Raw genomic sequence first — 16,584 nt, 5'->3', positions numbered from 1 at the left:
GTGGCCAAAAATGGAACACACCCTTTGTCCCCACACACTATTTTTCACGTCAATTACGGCTAGATCAACCGTGACAATGACGCCGCTACTGACGCACGTGACATCTTGAACAAGTCGTGAACCTTTGATGTTTGTCGAGTTTACAACCCCCCCAATTGACGGAACGGATTGGATGGCCCAAATGTACCCAGCAAGCAAGTTGTTTTCTGACTGTGATTGGCTGGCGACCGGTCCAGGGTGTATACCGCTTCTCGCCCCAATGCGTCCAGGACGGGCTGCAGGTCACCCGCCGCCCAAATAAGCAAACCCGTCTGACGACTTCCAAACGAGGCGGACAGAACACGACTCGTCGGCGGCTGGTTTCCGTGGCAACTGTAGAACGAGCAGTCAATTGGCATTTAGACTTTTTATTTGACTTGACGCACACACGTTCCTCAGGAAGGGTCGGAAAGACAAAATGTGGAAAAATGCTCAACTCGGGTAGAAAAATACGTCTGATACGCGAGACTAAAAGGACATCAGAACGATGGTCACTTCTTGTAAGTGCAATGGCGCCCCCGTGTGGCCGGCAGCGTATACCGGAAACGTGACATCTACAAGGTGACGCAGGAGACAGGAAGTCACAGTCCGGCGTCATTATACGTAGGCGTGGCCACTTTCAGGATGCTCTGAGCATTCTCCTCCAGTAGAGGGCGCCATTTGACTTCGCCAGTCAGGAGCAGGTCTTCGCCGTCCAGTGTGTCGATGAACTGCATCTGAAAAACCACCAAATGAAAATCACACATTGGCTGAGCGTGTCCTCTCTTGCGTGTGAACCGTTCCGACCCGCCCCCCCACAAAATGACAACTTATAACCGTTTTCTTTTCTCTTCGCTTACAGAAAACGACGGGAGTTCCCCTCTTTAGTTTTTTTCCCCCCATTTTGTGATTTGCTTTCTTTCTGCTGACACCAGCCAACCTTTGAAAATATAAATATTTTTAACTTGCATCAACCACCACATAAGTAAAATTTTTCCTCTTTTTTTCTTCAAATAATGTGAAAATACGTGGTGGACTTTAAGTAGCTTGACAATTCTCTGCATCGTTTGCATATTTGTTGCCGTCTGAATCACACTTGATACTGCGCAATGACTCTTTGTACTTGTTTTTGTTGTAAATGTACAAAAATATATTTTGTTCTCGTGGCTCGTTTGGTGTCAAACTCGAGCGGCTACAAATTCTTCGCTTCTGCCATTAAACGCAATTCGGATTCCTATTTGAAAAATTTCCCCTTTTTTGTTAAAACAAGAATGTAAACAATCCTCAATGAATTACCATTCAAAATGTACTCATTTACGGACTAAGAATCCAAATACCCATGTTAACCAGGAGGGCTGGCATTGAATGAGTCGAATGTAGTCGATCGAAGGCTAACATTGCACTTGCTCCAACTCTCACACGGTCCTCTCTCATGTAGCGGTCGATGGATACATTTGCAGCAATAATCTAAAATCTAACAACGGGCGAGCCGTGAGGACCCAAGGCCAACGAAGCGAGCGGCAAGAGTGGGCGGACTTCAAAACGAAGACCGCTGGTGCGCGCGTGGAAGCTGCCCGGCAACAAAACATCAAAGGGATGCGAGACAGCCAATCAAAATGATGCTGGTCACTTCTTTGGAAACTCTAATAAAGCAAGCAGCCCAACGTGACACACTCAGTGCTGCATATGCACACACTCTATGTATCAATATGAATCATAGCTGTCACACACACACACACACCTGTTTGCGCACGTACTCCACCATGAGCTCCAACTGGGCGGGGTCGTCACACTGGCAGTTGAACAAGTTTCTCCACAGAGCGGCCGCCAGGATGCCGTCACCCGACAGGATGCCCTAAGCGCGCGCACACACAAACGTCAACACGCACGCACGCACGCACGCACGCAAGCACATACGCACCTCGTCGTATCCAAACAAGGCGGCGTAGAATGTCTCGGTCATGGCTTTGAGGGCTTCTTTTCGATGGATGGCGTCGATCTGCAGCCACACAATCATCATCATCATCTTAATGCCATTAGTAGCGTTCTCCTCATGATTGCGCTAAAGGACCCAAAATGTCTTCAGCAGTGTTTACGCATCCATCCACCAGGTGGCGTCACACAACAAACAATCTCCCAGGACTGGGCCACTTCCCTTTCATTCATTTATTCCGCTCTATTTGTCAGTCAAGATGTTTTTTTTCATCCATTATTTTTTTTACAGCTTCCGGCGTTGAAAGCTCATCAAATGGTTGACAATTCAATTGTGAATTTATTAAGGGATGATGTATTTCGTTTCCAAGAGTAAGCACTTGTCTTCACATTATCTGTACTCAACTTTATTAATAGAGCACCGAGAAAACAACAACAACACAGTAGTAATAAAGGGGCGCACATAAAACAAAATCCAAATCGACGGATCGGCTCGTATCTTGGTTTTGTGCTGACGGTCTTCGGTTCATTATACGCTGACCCTTCAGAAAATCTATTATGTCTTGTATATTTTGTATTATTTAAATTATTTTTACGAATCTCAAGTGGTCATCATCTTTTTATTTAAAAAAAAATATTTTACTGTAAGGCCAAATCGCCCAGCCGTACAACAATACGATTACATTATATTATATTGTGCGATTCCCTTCATGCCTTGGCATCACCTTTGTAATTTTATTTACTTTGATCACCGCATGAAACAACTTTCACTCATTTGACTTTTGTATTCTAATTTTACTTGCATTTTTCTCCTTTTGACGTCCGATGAAGTTTAGCAGGGATGTTTGTTTATGTTTGGCCAGCCGTGCTCGTTAAAGTCAGCCGAGCAGCAAAATGGGCCGGGACCTGCGCAACATGATACAGGGATCGTTTCATCACTGTTGGCGTGTGTTTTTCCAAGCCGACAAAAGAGTCAGTGTTCAAATTGCTGAGTCGGCACAACGCAAGCCAGACCGCAAAAAAACTTCTAACTTCTCGTTGTGCCACATTTATGCGTTAAACAGGAAGTAACGCGTTGGTAAACACATGGCTTGAAGTGAGGAAAATCTCTGGGTCTGAATTTTTCTTTTCCTGGGGGGATTTCATGCTTTACAGTCCCACTATATTGCAGATTTTAATTACAGTAATGTGTTACTCAATTTTTTTCATACCGTTTCCACAATATTTGTATCCATTTCTCTTGCTCTCTCTCAATATATAATACAGTGCCACCAGAAAGTATTCAGACCCCTTCACGTTTTCCACATTTTGCTATGTTACACATTTATTCTAAAGCGGATTTAAGTATAGTTTTCTTTAAAAATAAAATCTACATAAAATATCCCATAATGACAAAAGTAAAAACATATTTTCAGACATTTGCCTAAATTTATGAAAAATGTAAACATTCAAAGTAATAAGTATTCACACCCTTTGCTATGACAAAAAAAGCCCCGTGGTCTCAATTATTCGGAAACGGAAGAAGTTTGGAACCGCCGGGACCCGTCCTAGATCTGTCCGTCCGACCGAGCTGAGTAACCGGGGAAGAAGGGCCTCGGTCAGAGAGGTGAACAAGAACCCTATGGTCACTAGGACGGAGCTCCAGTGTTCCCTTGCAGAGCTAGGAGAACCATCTAGAAGGTCAACCATTGCTAAAGCACGCCACCGATCAGGCCTTTATGGTAGAGTGGCCGGATGGAAGCCATTTCTCACTAAAAGGCACATGGCAGCCCGCTTGGAGTTTTCCAAAAGGCACCTTAACGTCCTTAGACCTGCAGAAACAAAATTCTCTGGTCTGATGAAACCAAAATAGAACTTTTTGGCCTGAATTGCAAGCGTCACCTGGCTAACAGCATCCCTTCTGTGAAGCATGCTGGTGTCAGCATCATGCCGTTTTTTTTTTTCTTCTCCTCTGCTGCAGGAACTGGGCGACTAGTCCGCATAGAGGGTAAGATGACAGCTGCCAAACAATGAGATTCTTCAAGAGAACTCGCTCCAGGGTGCGCTGGAACTCAGACAAGGGCGTCGATTCACCTTCCGACACGACAATGACCTAAAGCGCACAGCCAAGATGACCAAGGAGTGGCGGAGAAGTCACCGGAAGTCAGCATTTTGGCACGAAAAGTAACTTCACACGGCACCGGTGATTTATTTACTTGTATTTCTTTAATGGATGGAATCAAATGCTCTAAAACGCTGATTCCTTTCCCGATTTTCACCAATGAGGTATAAGGTTAGTCTTTGTGATACTGTGAGATGTTTATGTGAATTCTGTTTCAATTCATTGTGATGTAACGTTGCTACGGTGAAGATTTAGCTCAATGTTAAGCTTTGTTTTTTTGTCATCGGTGCTTACGTCGAAGACTAAAATAAACGCTAAAAACCATCAGTGCAAAAGTGTAACCAACCGTTTACGTTGTGAGCTGTCTCAATGTTGGCATAGACGTATTTTATTGTTTCACTCACCCAGGTGACTGAGAGTTGACTCGACTGAAGCTCCGCGCGGTGTAGGCTGAGGCTCGGAGCGCGTCAGACGCTACACATTGTCTACAACGCCTCCTTTGCACAATATAATCTTATTCCAAGTGTTGCACTGAGGCGACTGGTCATTCATTTTAACAAAGTTAAGACACTGTTGTTCCGCAATATTTAAATTTGAACAATTAGTTTAGAACGTTAGCCCCAGTTCCAATCGGTTCTCGATGCCCAACCCTAAGTCATTATGGGATATTCTATGTAGATTTTTGAAAGAGAACACTACACTCAAATCAGCTTTAGAATATGTCTGTAACACAGCAAAATGTGGCAAAAGTAATGAATACTTTCTGGTGGCAATGTATGTGTTTAAATGTGTTTGTATTGTTTTATGTGTTTTTATTGACCTTTCAAAAAATGTAAGCGCAGTCAATGCAACAAAAACATGCCTCGGGTGTATTGAAATAGGGTACTTCTATGGCACGGATTTCTCTTATTGTGGAGGTGGACTGAAATGAGAGCCAGTACTCACCCTTTGTCCAAACTGAACTGAAGTACAATACTTGAGTTGATGTGGATGTCAAAGGCCCGCTTCGACTGTGTTTGCCTTGGATCACGCCGCTGTGCTTAGCCGGCGGCGACCAGTCCACAAAACTAAAGTGTGACGGCGTAACGGTGGATCGCTCGGCCTGGGCTGGCCAGCTAAACGTACCTGGCGGTTTTAGACTCCGAATAACCTGTGGCCTAGGGTATAGACTCCCCCAGAATGCTGCAGGCTTCTCTTTATCGATCGACTGAGGCTCGGGGCTACTCGCGTCTGCGAGCCCCTCAGAGGGAAAACTCAAGTCAGCAGCGCCGAGAAGAAAATCCAAGATAACAACAGTATGGTAGATGCTTTTACAGTGCACGCACACCTCTAACTGGTGCGATCCCGCTATCTTTTCCGCCCCCCCAAACACACATGAAAGTAAAGTGAGACTTGTCAAAGAAAATGAATACGCCAGATTTCCGGCACTACGCCGGAGTACTTGAAGCCATGTAAACAGGAAGTGTGGCTCACCCCCATGATTTTGCTGCGCTGCTCCACGTCCTCCCACATGGAGTGCACGATGTAGCGACACATGTATTTGCCCGCGCGGCCCTCCTGACGCATCCGCACCAGACACATCCTGCCAAACCACACATCAATAAGCTGTCAATCAAATATAATACACAGTGTTACCTTGGCTTATGCCACTTTGAATGTGTGCCTGTGTGTGTGAGACATACAGTATGTCGTGCGTTACGCACACACACATCTGTATGTCTTCCTTATTCTGTGTACATGTGAGTGTGTGTGTAAGACGTGAGTGTATGTTCGATGCGTGTGTACATTAGCGTTGGGAAGGATAAAGCGCTACGACGGGATATCCGTTCGTAAAGGCGAGAAATACGACTATCGGTAGCAGACTCCTCAACGGATAGACAATGGGTCGAAACACAGCTTATCGAAGTGCGGACCGCCTATCGCTCGGCTGGGAATCGGTTGCTTGAGGTTTTAGAGTCTTCATCTCTTAAAATAAGAGCGAGAGCTCTCACTCTGTGCTTTGTACATAATGTTATGATTACAACAACAAACAGCAGCGACACAACTAGTTAACTCCATTTCTCAGTCACATGAGCACCACTATTTTCAACATCGAATAGCTTTTCAGTAGTTAACCTATTTTTGTGATCACACAGCGATAGCAAAGTGGAGTTCACAGACGCTACATTTCCCCAGGAAGTTGTAAACATTACTGCAACGCCAGGCTATGTAGCTTTTCTGCCGACAATGAAATGTGCTCAGCAGCGTGTAAACATGCAACTGCAGAAAATGGCAGAAGTTTGTACAGTTTGTTTGGGCAATTCCCACAGACTATCGACCCCTCACAGTCCGCTTACACGTACCGGGTTGGTACTTTGAGACCCCAAAAAGCAGCTCCCGTGAACATCCAAGGGGTCCATTATAAGGACACACACCCCGAAGCTAACACAGTCATCGCCACTGGGGCTAAGATAGACATCACTCACAACTTCCAAGTTCAAAAAGTCGATCAGCACGTGCGTGTATGCAGTGGCGGTCCGAGCTTGAATGGCACCCTGTATGCGAGACCACCTTTGGCTCGGTTTGTGCAGATTATTTTCTCTACAAAAATAAATTGTTGTAGTAAGTTTAAGTAAGATATTTTGTAGTTTATTTTTCTACAGTGCCAGAAAGCAGCAATTCTCTCTTTTACATGTTTGAAAATACTGTAAGAATGTCACTTTATATTATTTGGTTCTTTATGATTGTCTACATTAGTGCTTCTCAAATAGTGGGACGGGACCCCCTTGGGGGTTGCGTTGCAATGCCATGGGGGGGGCGTGTGAGACCCTGAAGAACATAATTTGCCGTACTAGAATAAAGTGTAATTGCACATCCAATACAGTAGATGGGAGTCTCATTGCTGTCGCTCTTTTCTATTTCAGGGAAGTTTATGCACTTTATTTTCTGTTACGGACTGAAAACAACAATAAATGTATTCTTTATTGTAAGTTGATCTATATCTTTCTTTTGTACTTTCTTCAATGTTTATAACGATTAGATTATCCTTTATATACAATGTTATATAGAAGTGTACTCGCGTGGACTGCGGGTCGCAACATTTTTTCTTCTTCCTGGGGGGTCGTAACAGAAAACAATTGAGAAGCACTGGTCTACATCAACAAATGTCAGGCACGTGCACACATAGACCCCAAGTTGTGCTCAAGCACCTGCCCTTCTGCCCTGGAGGAAAAAATGGCCCTTTTTGCTGCAGCCCGTTTATTTTCTTCATTCATACTGCATATACAGTGACCCACATAGATTTTTTTTAACTGTCATATTTCAGCCATTTGCTAAAATCATTTAAGCTAATTTTTCCCCCTCATGAATGTACACACAGTAGAGCTACGAACGATTGAAGTGATTTTGATTCACTCGCGAGTCCGCTTGAAAAAACAAATACTGACTCATCATTTTCAGATTTGAATCAAAATGAATCAAAGAATAACAGTGCGTATTTTATTCTGACAAGCGCTGCAATGCTGCTACGGTGCATAGCTTCATTTGTTTACGTCCGCTGCCATTTAGACTTCCAAATTACTGCCCATGCACATATGCACAGTTGTACAATTGGCTACAGTCGCCGATAGCATGGATCACGGAGCAGTACTCTCCCCCGAGGCGATAATCTCCGTGGAACGAGGCGTCCGATGTTCATGGTAGATTGCGGCAGACGAATGTGATAAAGTTATGCACCATTCATTCAACACATCGTGGCAGAAGATGGACGAGAGCTAGTACTACTGCTACTACTGCTAACTAGCAGCCAAGCTAACTAGCTGGTTTAGTAGTAGCATATGTTGCCAGCCAGCATGGATTTACACATTTTACGGCACTCAGTCCGGCTGAACGGTCCCATATTTTGGCTATTTAGACCTCCATAGAGTGACTCTCTAACACAGATTTAGTATAAAGGTGTCCATTTCATTAAAAAAAAACACCTTGGTTTTGTTCTAAGAGTGTCCACAAAAGGCCCCTCTGAGAGCTACTTCTGTTTGACCCAGTTTTGTATCTGCTTTGTCCTTTCCTCTAATTGGTTGCTTGTCTGTGTAGATAGCACACGTGTGTGTTATGTTGACAGCGCCGGCCTGGGAGCGGAGAGGTAGGCGGAGCTCGTCACTAGTGACGTAGAGGAGCTCGAAATTTCAGTGAGCTGATTTCAGGCATCTCGGCAGAAAAACCTCTGGAATGCGTGGACAATTTTAATTCATATTTCATATGTTTACTGAGGCACCATTGAGCCAATATAACATCCCAAATACTAGAAAAAAATTGGTCTGGTAAAATATGGGAGCTTTAAAACAGCACCCTCATTAACATGACTGAGATTGCTTCATTCTGAACACAGCCACATCCCATTTATAAGAGGGGAGTGTGCACTTGTGCAACCAAGTTATCTCGTTTGTTTTTACGTCTCTCATTTTTTTTCAATTGGGTTGTACAGGTTAAAGGTTAACTAATAGTGGGGGGAAAAAGTTTTGAATGACTTGTCTTGGTCTCATTCGGTATGCCACAAAAACCTGTAATTTGAACAGGGGTGTGTATACTTCTTTCCACTTTTTTTTGGTGTTTTTTTAGACTTGTACACCAAAGCTTCCCTTCACCTCCTTTGTTAATAGTTGCTTTATTAACTCTGTTGATTGTTAACAGAAAAAAATATATAATATAAACTTGTTCTTTCTTAACAGTATGAATAATTTTGGCAACGTGTGCCCCTTTTTTTGGGCTTGAGCACCTGCTCCTAAGAATATTTGTGCACGTGCCTGACAAAAGTTAACTATCACATTGTTTCCGTATTGTATGTATGGAATCGAACCGAATCGTATCGCTCCCATACTGAACCGAATCATATCTAACCTTTTTTTTTTTTTTTTAACTGTGCATCTAGATACAGGGTATGTTTGGTAGCGGCCTGATGCCAGGGATTCCTAAACTTAGTGTACATTAGAGCAGCCAAGATTAGTCGACTAGTCACAATTACGTCAAGGATCAAAATCGTTGACAATTCAATAGTCGAACAGGTTAAGAACCACTGCCTTGAACACTTCAATCTGGAAGCTAAGTGATGGTTGGATAAGAGCATCTGCTTGCAGGTGCCATAAGATAAATTTAATACGATCCGATTAGACGACTGATTGTAAAAAATAATCTGTGACTACTAGTCTACTTCAAAACAAACATTTGTGGCAGCCTTAGTGTATGTGTCTGCATGTGTGTGTGCGCGTCTCACCACACATGCAGCTGTGCGACGAGGAACCACGAGTTGAGCGTGTCGGGCAGCGAGCACCCTGAGACAAAAGCGTCAGCGTTAGCGCTGCCTATGCTAAGCTACATCACTCCAAGAAGCGGCAGCTGGTTAGCCACTTCCTGTTTGTGTCAAAATTGGACAAGTACCACCCACTGTTGAAGAAGTCGTCGTAGCTGATCCTCTCCACGCAGCACGTGTACATGCGCAATGCCGCAATCTTGATTTTCTGCACACAACAAAAACGACACGTTGACGCGCTCATTCATTCATTCATTCATTGACGAAACGTTGCATGTGCCCCCCCAGCCCCGCCTATCCCCCACCCCTCACCCATTTGTTGTACTTGAGGGGTCCCGTGAAGCCCATGGCTTCAATCAGTTTGGTGAAACCGCCAACTTCCTCCTCCGTGGGCGCCGGCGTCTCCTTCACATTGTGCACCTGACATGCACGCACACACACACACACACCTACAGTCACAACACAGGTACACCGCTACCTTGACTTGTGAGTTTCATTCCTTCTGCAAGAGCAATTATTAATATAAAAGAGAAAATAAAATCTTTCATTTAATAACGTATAACTAATTGGTTGTTCATCAGTTCATTTCTCAAATTCACATTGGGCATAAGGCATAAAAGGCATTAATTTAAAAAAAAAAGCATTAACAGCCTTTGTGCAACTTCACTTAAGCAGCTAACATTTTAGCATTTTGTGACATAATACATTTGGTTCATGCCTTTGCATTGATGATCTTTAGAAATAAGACAAATATTCTTTGTAGTACTTTGTAGTTATGGACATGTTCAAATGGAAAAGAAGACACCTCAAGAGGAAAACAAATATTTCCTTCATCTGACTTCACCAAAACCGTCATCTGTTTGGGTACATGATTCAACCAACCAAGATTTGCTTCACTTGCGCCTTATCGGTGATGACGTAATCGCGTCGTCACGTCCGTGCGTCTGTCGAGCACAGCGAAGCTTTTGGGTACACAACATTCGGTGATTCGCAGTTTTTCTTTTCAATGTGTTTTATGAGGCACAAAATGCAAATTTAGACTCGCAAATAGCGATGACAGACCGCTTAATTCGAGCCTTGCTTCTGTGACCTTGTGCCAAACTCAATTTACTCGTACATGCAATTTGCAGTTGAAAGGAATCTAAACGTCGTCCAACAAGGCCGTTGAGCTTTCCTGCCCCCAAAAAAAGCCACCAGCCACAACTTTCTCAGCCCAAAACGTGTATAGCACTTTTCTACTTTCAAGGCACCAAAGAGCCTTTGCGCAGTCTCCTCATTCGCCGACTCATGACACAACAACAGGAGCAACTGGCGCTTCAGTATCTTATTCAAGGGCACTTAGACATAGTCACAGGTGGCAGAGGATCAAACCCACAACCTTTGGGTTGTGAGACAACCACTCTACCACCAGAGTCATGGTACCCCAAAATCCAGAATACATTGGGTGGCAACATTCGTCAAAACACGCCACTCGGATTAATATTACGTTGGTGGAATCAGAATTAAAGGGGACAATTCATCAAGTCTGCTTAGACACAGCCACTTGTTTAAGGACACCGCTCTGAGTTTTGACAAAAGCACCATTACCCAAAGTGACACAGCAAAAACTCTTGCCGTTATAGTTGACTCAACTCTCTCCTTTCAAAAGCACATTAAGAATATTACCAAAAGTGTGTCTTATCATTTTGGCAATATCACTAAGACACGGCCCATCTTATCTGCTAGTGACGCAGAGATCATAGTCCACGCTTTTGTTACGAAGACGAGCAAGTTGGATCATATTAGCCCCATTCTGGCCAACTGCATTGGCTCCCGCTCTACTAGAGATGCGATTTTTAAGGTCTTGTTTCTTACTCATAAAATAAGAGGGTGCTAACCCGTGAAATATCTGGCTGACTTAGTCGTACTGTACGTTCTGTCCAGACACCTACGCTCGTCTTTTGGTGACTCCGAGAGCCAGAAAGAAGTCCGCAGGCTCGCCAGCCTTTTTTATTCGGGCTCCAGTACTCTGGAATGCCCTACCTACGGATATTAGAGCTGCTATGTTTCAATCCCGATTTAAGATTTGTTTCCTACTCTTTGGCATTTAGTTAACGTACATGTTGGCTGGTTTTACTTCCGCTCGTCCTTTTTCCTCCCCCCTCTCTCCGAGGGGGACGTTGACCGAATCTGAGGCTGTTGCTGTTTGGGTTCTGCAACGACCGACCGGGAGGAGACCTGCGGTGGACCCACTTCCCCGGAGACGTTGCCATGGAGGATTCTGCTCCATCTGACCGGACCGGGTCCTGAGGCAGAACCCCCGAAGGTGTCTACCCTGCGACGCCTTTTCTCTTTTAATGGTCTCTTTTGCCACAGCAGCAGACTATGTGATAAATGTTGCCTACTCGACATCTTCTGCAGCTTGGTCATCCTCGGAGGGTGGGATAAGGACCCCGCTCCCCTCCTACTGCAGTCCCTTCTCAAGGTTTCTTTCTTCCCCAAATGGATTTTTGAGTTTTTGCTTGGCCAGTTGGGGGTTTAGATTAGAGGATGTCGTCAATCTTTGCCAACTGTGGGCATGTGAAGCCCTTTGAGACTCTTTTGTGATTAAGGGCGAATCAGATAAACTTGTCTTGACTAGCTAAAAACACCCTAGAATGGCTAAGAGCAAAGCATTGGATATTCTGAAGTGGCCTTCTTTCAGCCCTTATCTAAACCCTACTGAAGAAGGAGCTGAAAATGCCATCTGGAGAAAGCACCCTTCAAACCTGAGACAACTGGAGCACTTTGCTCATGAAGAGTGGGCCAAAATAGCTGCTGAGAGGTGCACAAGTTGAAAGATACAAAAATCGTTTGATTGCGGTGATTACGTCAAAAGGTTGTGAACGAAAATATTAAGAGTACCATCATTTTTGTCCAAGCCTGTTTCGTGTGTTTTTTTTTGTTTAAAAAAAAAAAAAAATTCTATTGAACCACAATTCAGATTTTCAGTGGTTAATTTTTATTACATTTTTATTTATTATTACTTTTGTCAGATTAAAGTTATTTCTGTGACCACTGTGGGGTTTTCGTACAGTAACAGAGGGGTACCAACAATGTTATCCACGTGCACATTTAGATGTAGTCAGTATATTGCATTTAGTGTCTTTATACTGTTATTTAAGCCTTTCATAAAATATTACTTTGTGATTACTGTTTTTCCCCACCGCTCATACTTTTATGTTTGAATTAGGGCTGTAAAGCAATTTTTTTTTTAAATGAGATTAATCACACTTTTTAATTTCGATTAATTACAATTAATCATAGGTGCCAAATATACCACACACATCAACACATTTTTCTTTGAGATGGTATTTGAAACTTGTGCTTGGATGAAAAGAGTTCAGCGCTGCACTATATGCAAATGACCTTTGTTTTCCGTAAAGTCTCATCGGAGTGACTTTTGAAGCAAAATTTGCCGCTGAGCACACCAGTCGGAGTCTCCTCACTCATCTTTGCACTGGCGTAAGCATTGATCACTGACCGTATAGCAACTTGCGCCGCCTTTCAGATATCCATCTGCTGTTAAGGGGCATGTGCGGGCAGAATAAATTGTGTGATTAATCTCCATTAATACATGATTTTGCAATGAATCATATGCATTATCGCTTTAATTTTGACAGCCCTAGTTTGAATATGACATTGCCCGCCTTCATACAATGTCTATGTGGTTACCGACGACCATTACAGATGAGTCTTTTTGATGTGTGGAGGTCACAAATTTGATGTGCTCACTTCCAGCTAAAATAAATGCAGATGAGAGAGCTTCAAGATCCCGTTTGATTCTTAAGTCTGAACAAGAGCGTAGACACAAACAAGCTTTCACAACTACGCTCGCTCGGCTGGATTTGAGGCGAAAAAGGCCCAGCAGAGGATGTACTTCCTGCGGCTTCTGAGAAAGCACGGCCTGCCATCGGAGCTGCTGAGACAGTTCTACACAGCGGTCATCGAATCGGTCCTGTGTTCTTCCATCACAGTCTGGTTTGGTGCTGCTACAAAAAAGGACAAACTCCGACTGCAACGGACAATCCAAACTGCTGAAAGGATTGTCGGTACCCCCCTACCCACCATTGAGGACTTGCACGCTGCCAGAACTAAGACAAGGGCGTGCAAAATCCTCTCGGACCGTCCGCACCCCGGTCACCGGCTCTTCCGGCTCCTTCCCTCAGGTCGGCGCTACCGATCGACGCAAACTAGAACTAGTAGACATTCCAACAGCTTCTTCCCTCTTGCGATCAACTTCTTAAACACCAAACCTATAATTCCATGACAACAAGCTGGCAATTTTTTGACTTGAGTTCGTTGTCACATTTCTGTGGGGCCAATTATGTATTACTCGTGCACTCACTGTAGTGGTCTCGCCACGCTGCACTATTTGCATATATTGGCCACTCGTGCCAGAGTCGCATCTGCTCCATTTGCACACCGATTGAGGAGTATCTGTAACATTTGCACAACCGACATTGTCCCAGATGATCGCACGACTCGTCACTTTAAACCGCATCCACTCCTTGAAGTCTCAGCGCCCTTTGCACGACGGTCATTGCACCGGACTATTGCAATATTAGTCGTTCGTACTGCTCTAAGTGCTAGAGGACTCTGCATCTTTTTGCACAATTGTTTTTTGTCAATGTCTTGATGTCCCCAAAGTGTTCTGTAAATTGACTGTCTGTTGTACTAGAGCGGCTCCAACGACCGGAGACAAATTCCTTGTGTGTTTTGGACATACTTGGCAAATAAAGATGATTCTGATTCTGATCAAATACTACAACATTACTGACTAAATATATCATTTGATACATATTATTTTCAATTTATATTCAATAGTCACAAAGCTTTTTTAACACTATGATGTTTATGCCAGAATGCCCAAACTGTGAATTAATGAACATCCGTTTTTGCATTTGGAATACTTTCCAATTTTCATTTCCCGTTACTGTTCAACACAGACAGACAGACAGACACACACACACAACACGATTTCACCTGTGTGCCCAAGTGTAGCGTGCGCTGGGATGTTGTTGTCAAGTGGACCGCACAAGGCCTGCTGATGGCAGAGACCTGCTGGGAAACCTGCAGACAGACAGACAGACAGACAGACGGGCGCGCGCGCGCACTCACACAACACAAAGAACGAAAAGCTGAAGGCAAATGAAGATGTAATTGAGGAGACTTGAGGTTTTGTGACAGTCAGGAACAAGATATTGGAATATTTGCCTTCCATGGAAGGCCAGGAACAAAATTGAAAAAGAGTCTACTTTTTAATCTTTCTCAATTACTACTACTAAACACACGTGCCACCAATGACCAAGTCGTTCTTTAGGATATGATGAACATCATTTTTGCTATTGCGAACATTACTGGGAACTTATACTGACATAAACAAGATTATTTTTAAAGCGTTTAGTGTCAATGGGTTAACATCATTGCATGAGATGATTAAAATATCTGAGTCACTCAGATGTCATTTTAACTAACTTATGGCAAACAAATGAATCGTTGCCGTGTCTTGATGAAATCGAGTCGAGTTACGTAGCGAAGCTAGGCAAGGCTAAAGTGGCTAACCTTGTGGTTGAAGAGGTCGGTTCGGACGGTTCGGACTCTTCTGACGGTTCCGACCCCTCTGACGGCCGACTGCAACGGCCGCCGGGACGCGAGCCACGTGGCCCACATGACCCGCACAGCTCCACGGAAAGGCCGGGCGGGCCAAACCTCGGCGTCGATCGGCAGCTAACTGCTGCTAACTGTTGCAATGTCAACCGATTGAGTCCCGCGCGCGCTGTGCTCCGTCCAGGAACTAAAGGCAACACAACCAACGTTCCGCTTGACGTTTCATTTACGTCTTTACCTTTTTTCCTTCTTTATTTATCTTCTATCGATTCTTTCTTGAGCTAATTTCATTCCTTCTCTCTATATTTCTTTCTTTTTTCTTTCTTTCTTTCTTTCTTTTTTATTTCTTTCTTTCTTTATTTGCGACCTTATTTAGTTTCTCAGTATCTTTACATTCTTTGAAAATATTTTCTCTCTTTTATGTTTTCTTTCTTTAATGTTTTTCCTTATTTTCTTTTTCGATTTTATTTTCAGGTATTACTTTTATTATTGATTGATTGATTCGTTTCTTTACTTTCTTTTCTTTTCTCTTTCTTTCTTTCTTTCTTTCCTTCTTTCTTTTTCTTTCTTTCTGCACAATGCTGTATAATGTTCTGTACTTTCTTTTTTATTTACTTTTCTTAAATTATTTTGTTATTTATTGGTTGTCTGCATCTATTTTCTCTCTTAACTTTCATCCTTTCTCTTTCCTATTATGCACGGTGGACGACTGTTTTGCACAGCTGCCTCACAGGTTCAAATCCCGGCCCCGCCTGTGTGGAGTTTGCATGTTCTTCCGGTGTCTGCGTGGGTTTTCTCCGGGCACTCCGGTTTCCCCCCACATCCCCAAAACATGCATGCTAGGTTGATTGAAGACTCTAAATTGCCCGTAGGTGTGAATGTGAGTGCGACTGGTTGTTTACATGTGGCATGCGATTGGCTGGCGACCAGTTCAGGGTGTACCCCGCCTCTCGCCCAGAGTCAGCTGGGATAGGCGCCGGCACACCGGTGACCCGCGTGAGGATAAGCAGTTCAGAAAATGGATGGATGGATATTATTATTGTTATTACAATAGAGCAATGATTCAACAATTACCACTAGTGTTACTTAGGCTCCCTCTCGTGGAATATGATAGAATCACTGAATTAAATATAAAAACAATTAAAATGAAAATACATTTAAAACATGCTATCCATCCATCCATCCATTTTCTGTACCGCTTATCCTGACTAAGGTTGCGGGTGTGCTGGCGCCTAGCTCAGCTGATACAATCAAACATATTAGAATGTATATGGCCCCTCTCAGCCCTCTTTTAAACCACCTGTCTTCCCTGTCCAGAATATACATATGCCCGTCTGTGTTGTGCCAAGGTTGCTTGGTTTCCCCAAAGTATGTATCTGTGCATTACTCACTGCATTTGACCGCATACACCAGATTGCTTTTCTACATGTGTGGTGTCTGGCGGTCTTTGGGGTGTACTAGCCTTTGTTTCAGGGTGTTACCCGGTTTGTAGTGTCCCAGAATGTTGTGTAGGTTGAAATTCCTTCTGAGTTGCTCAGACAGACCTGATACATACGGAATGACAATATTGTTGAGAGTCCTGACGCCGACCTGATAGAACACCTTTGGGATGAATTAGACT

At 43.6% G+C, this 16,584-nt stretch overlaps 1 protein-coding gene across 1 annotated transcript; it reads right to left on the bottom strand.

Moving 5' to 3' along the window:
* Nucleotides 1–3: 3 nt before the first annotated feature.
* LOC133408588 (ubiquinol-cytochrome-c reductase complex assembly factor 1) lies at nt 4–15,121 on the bottom strand. The gene is made up of 9 exons (XM_061687648.1): nt 14,919–15,121; nt 14,340–14,426; nt 9,648–9,755; nt 9,471–9,543; nt 9,300–9,357; nt 5,525–5,633; nt 1,940–2,017; nt 1,760–1,873; nt 4–755 (listed from the first exon to the last, which is right to left on the bottom strand). The coding sequence occupies exons 1-9, from the start codon at nt 15,024–15,026 to the stop codon at nt 621–623; spliced, it is 870 nt and encodes a 289-aa protein (XP_061543632.1). The 5' UTR covers nt 15,027–15,121; the 3' UTR covers nt 4–620.
* Nucleotides 15,122–16,584: the final 1,463 nt, after the last annotated feature.

Source organism: Phycodurus eques, chromosome 10 (assembly GCF_024500275.1).
Source record: "Phycodurus eques isolate BA_2022a chromosome 10, UOR_Pequ_1.1, whole genome shotgun sequence".
In the NCBI taxonomy this organism is placed as follows: domain Eukaryota; kingdom Metazoa; phylum Chordata; class Actinopteri; order Syngnathiformes; family Syngnathidae; genus Phycodurus; species Phycodurus eques.
Note: the sequence above shows the minus strand (reverse complement) of the source record. Positions and strands in the feature narration are given on the sequence as shown.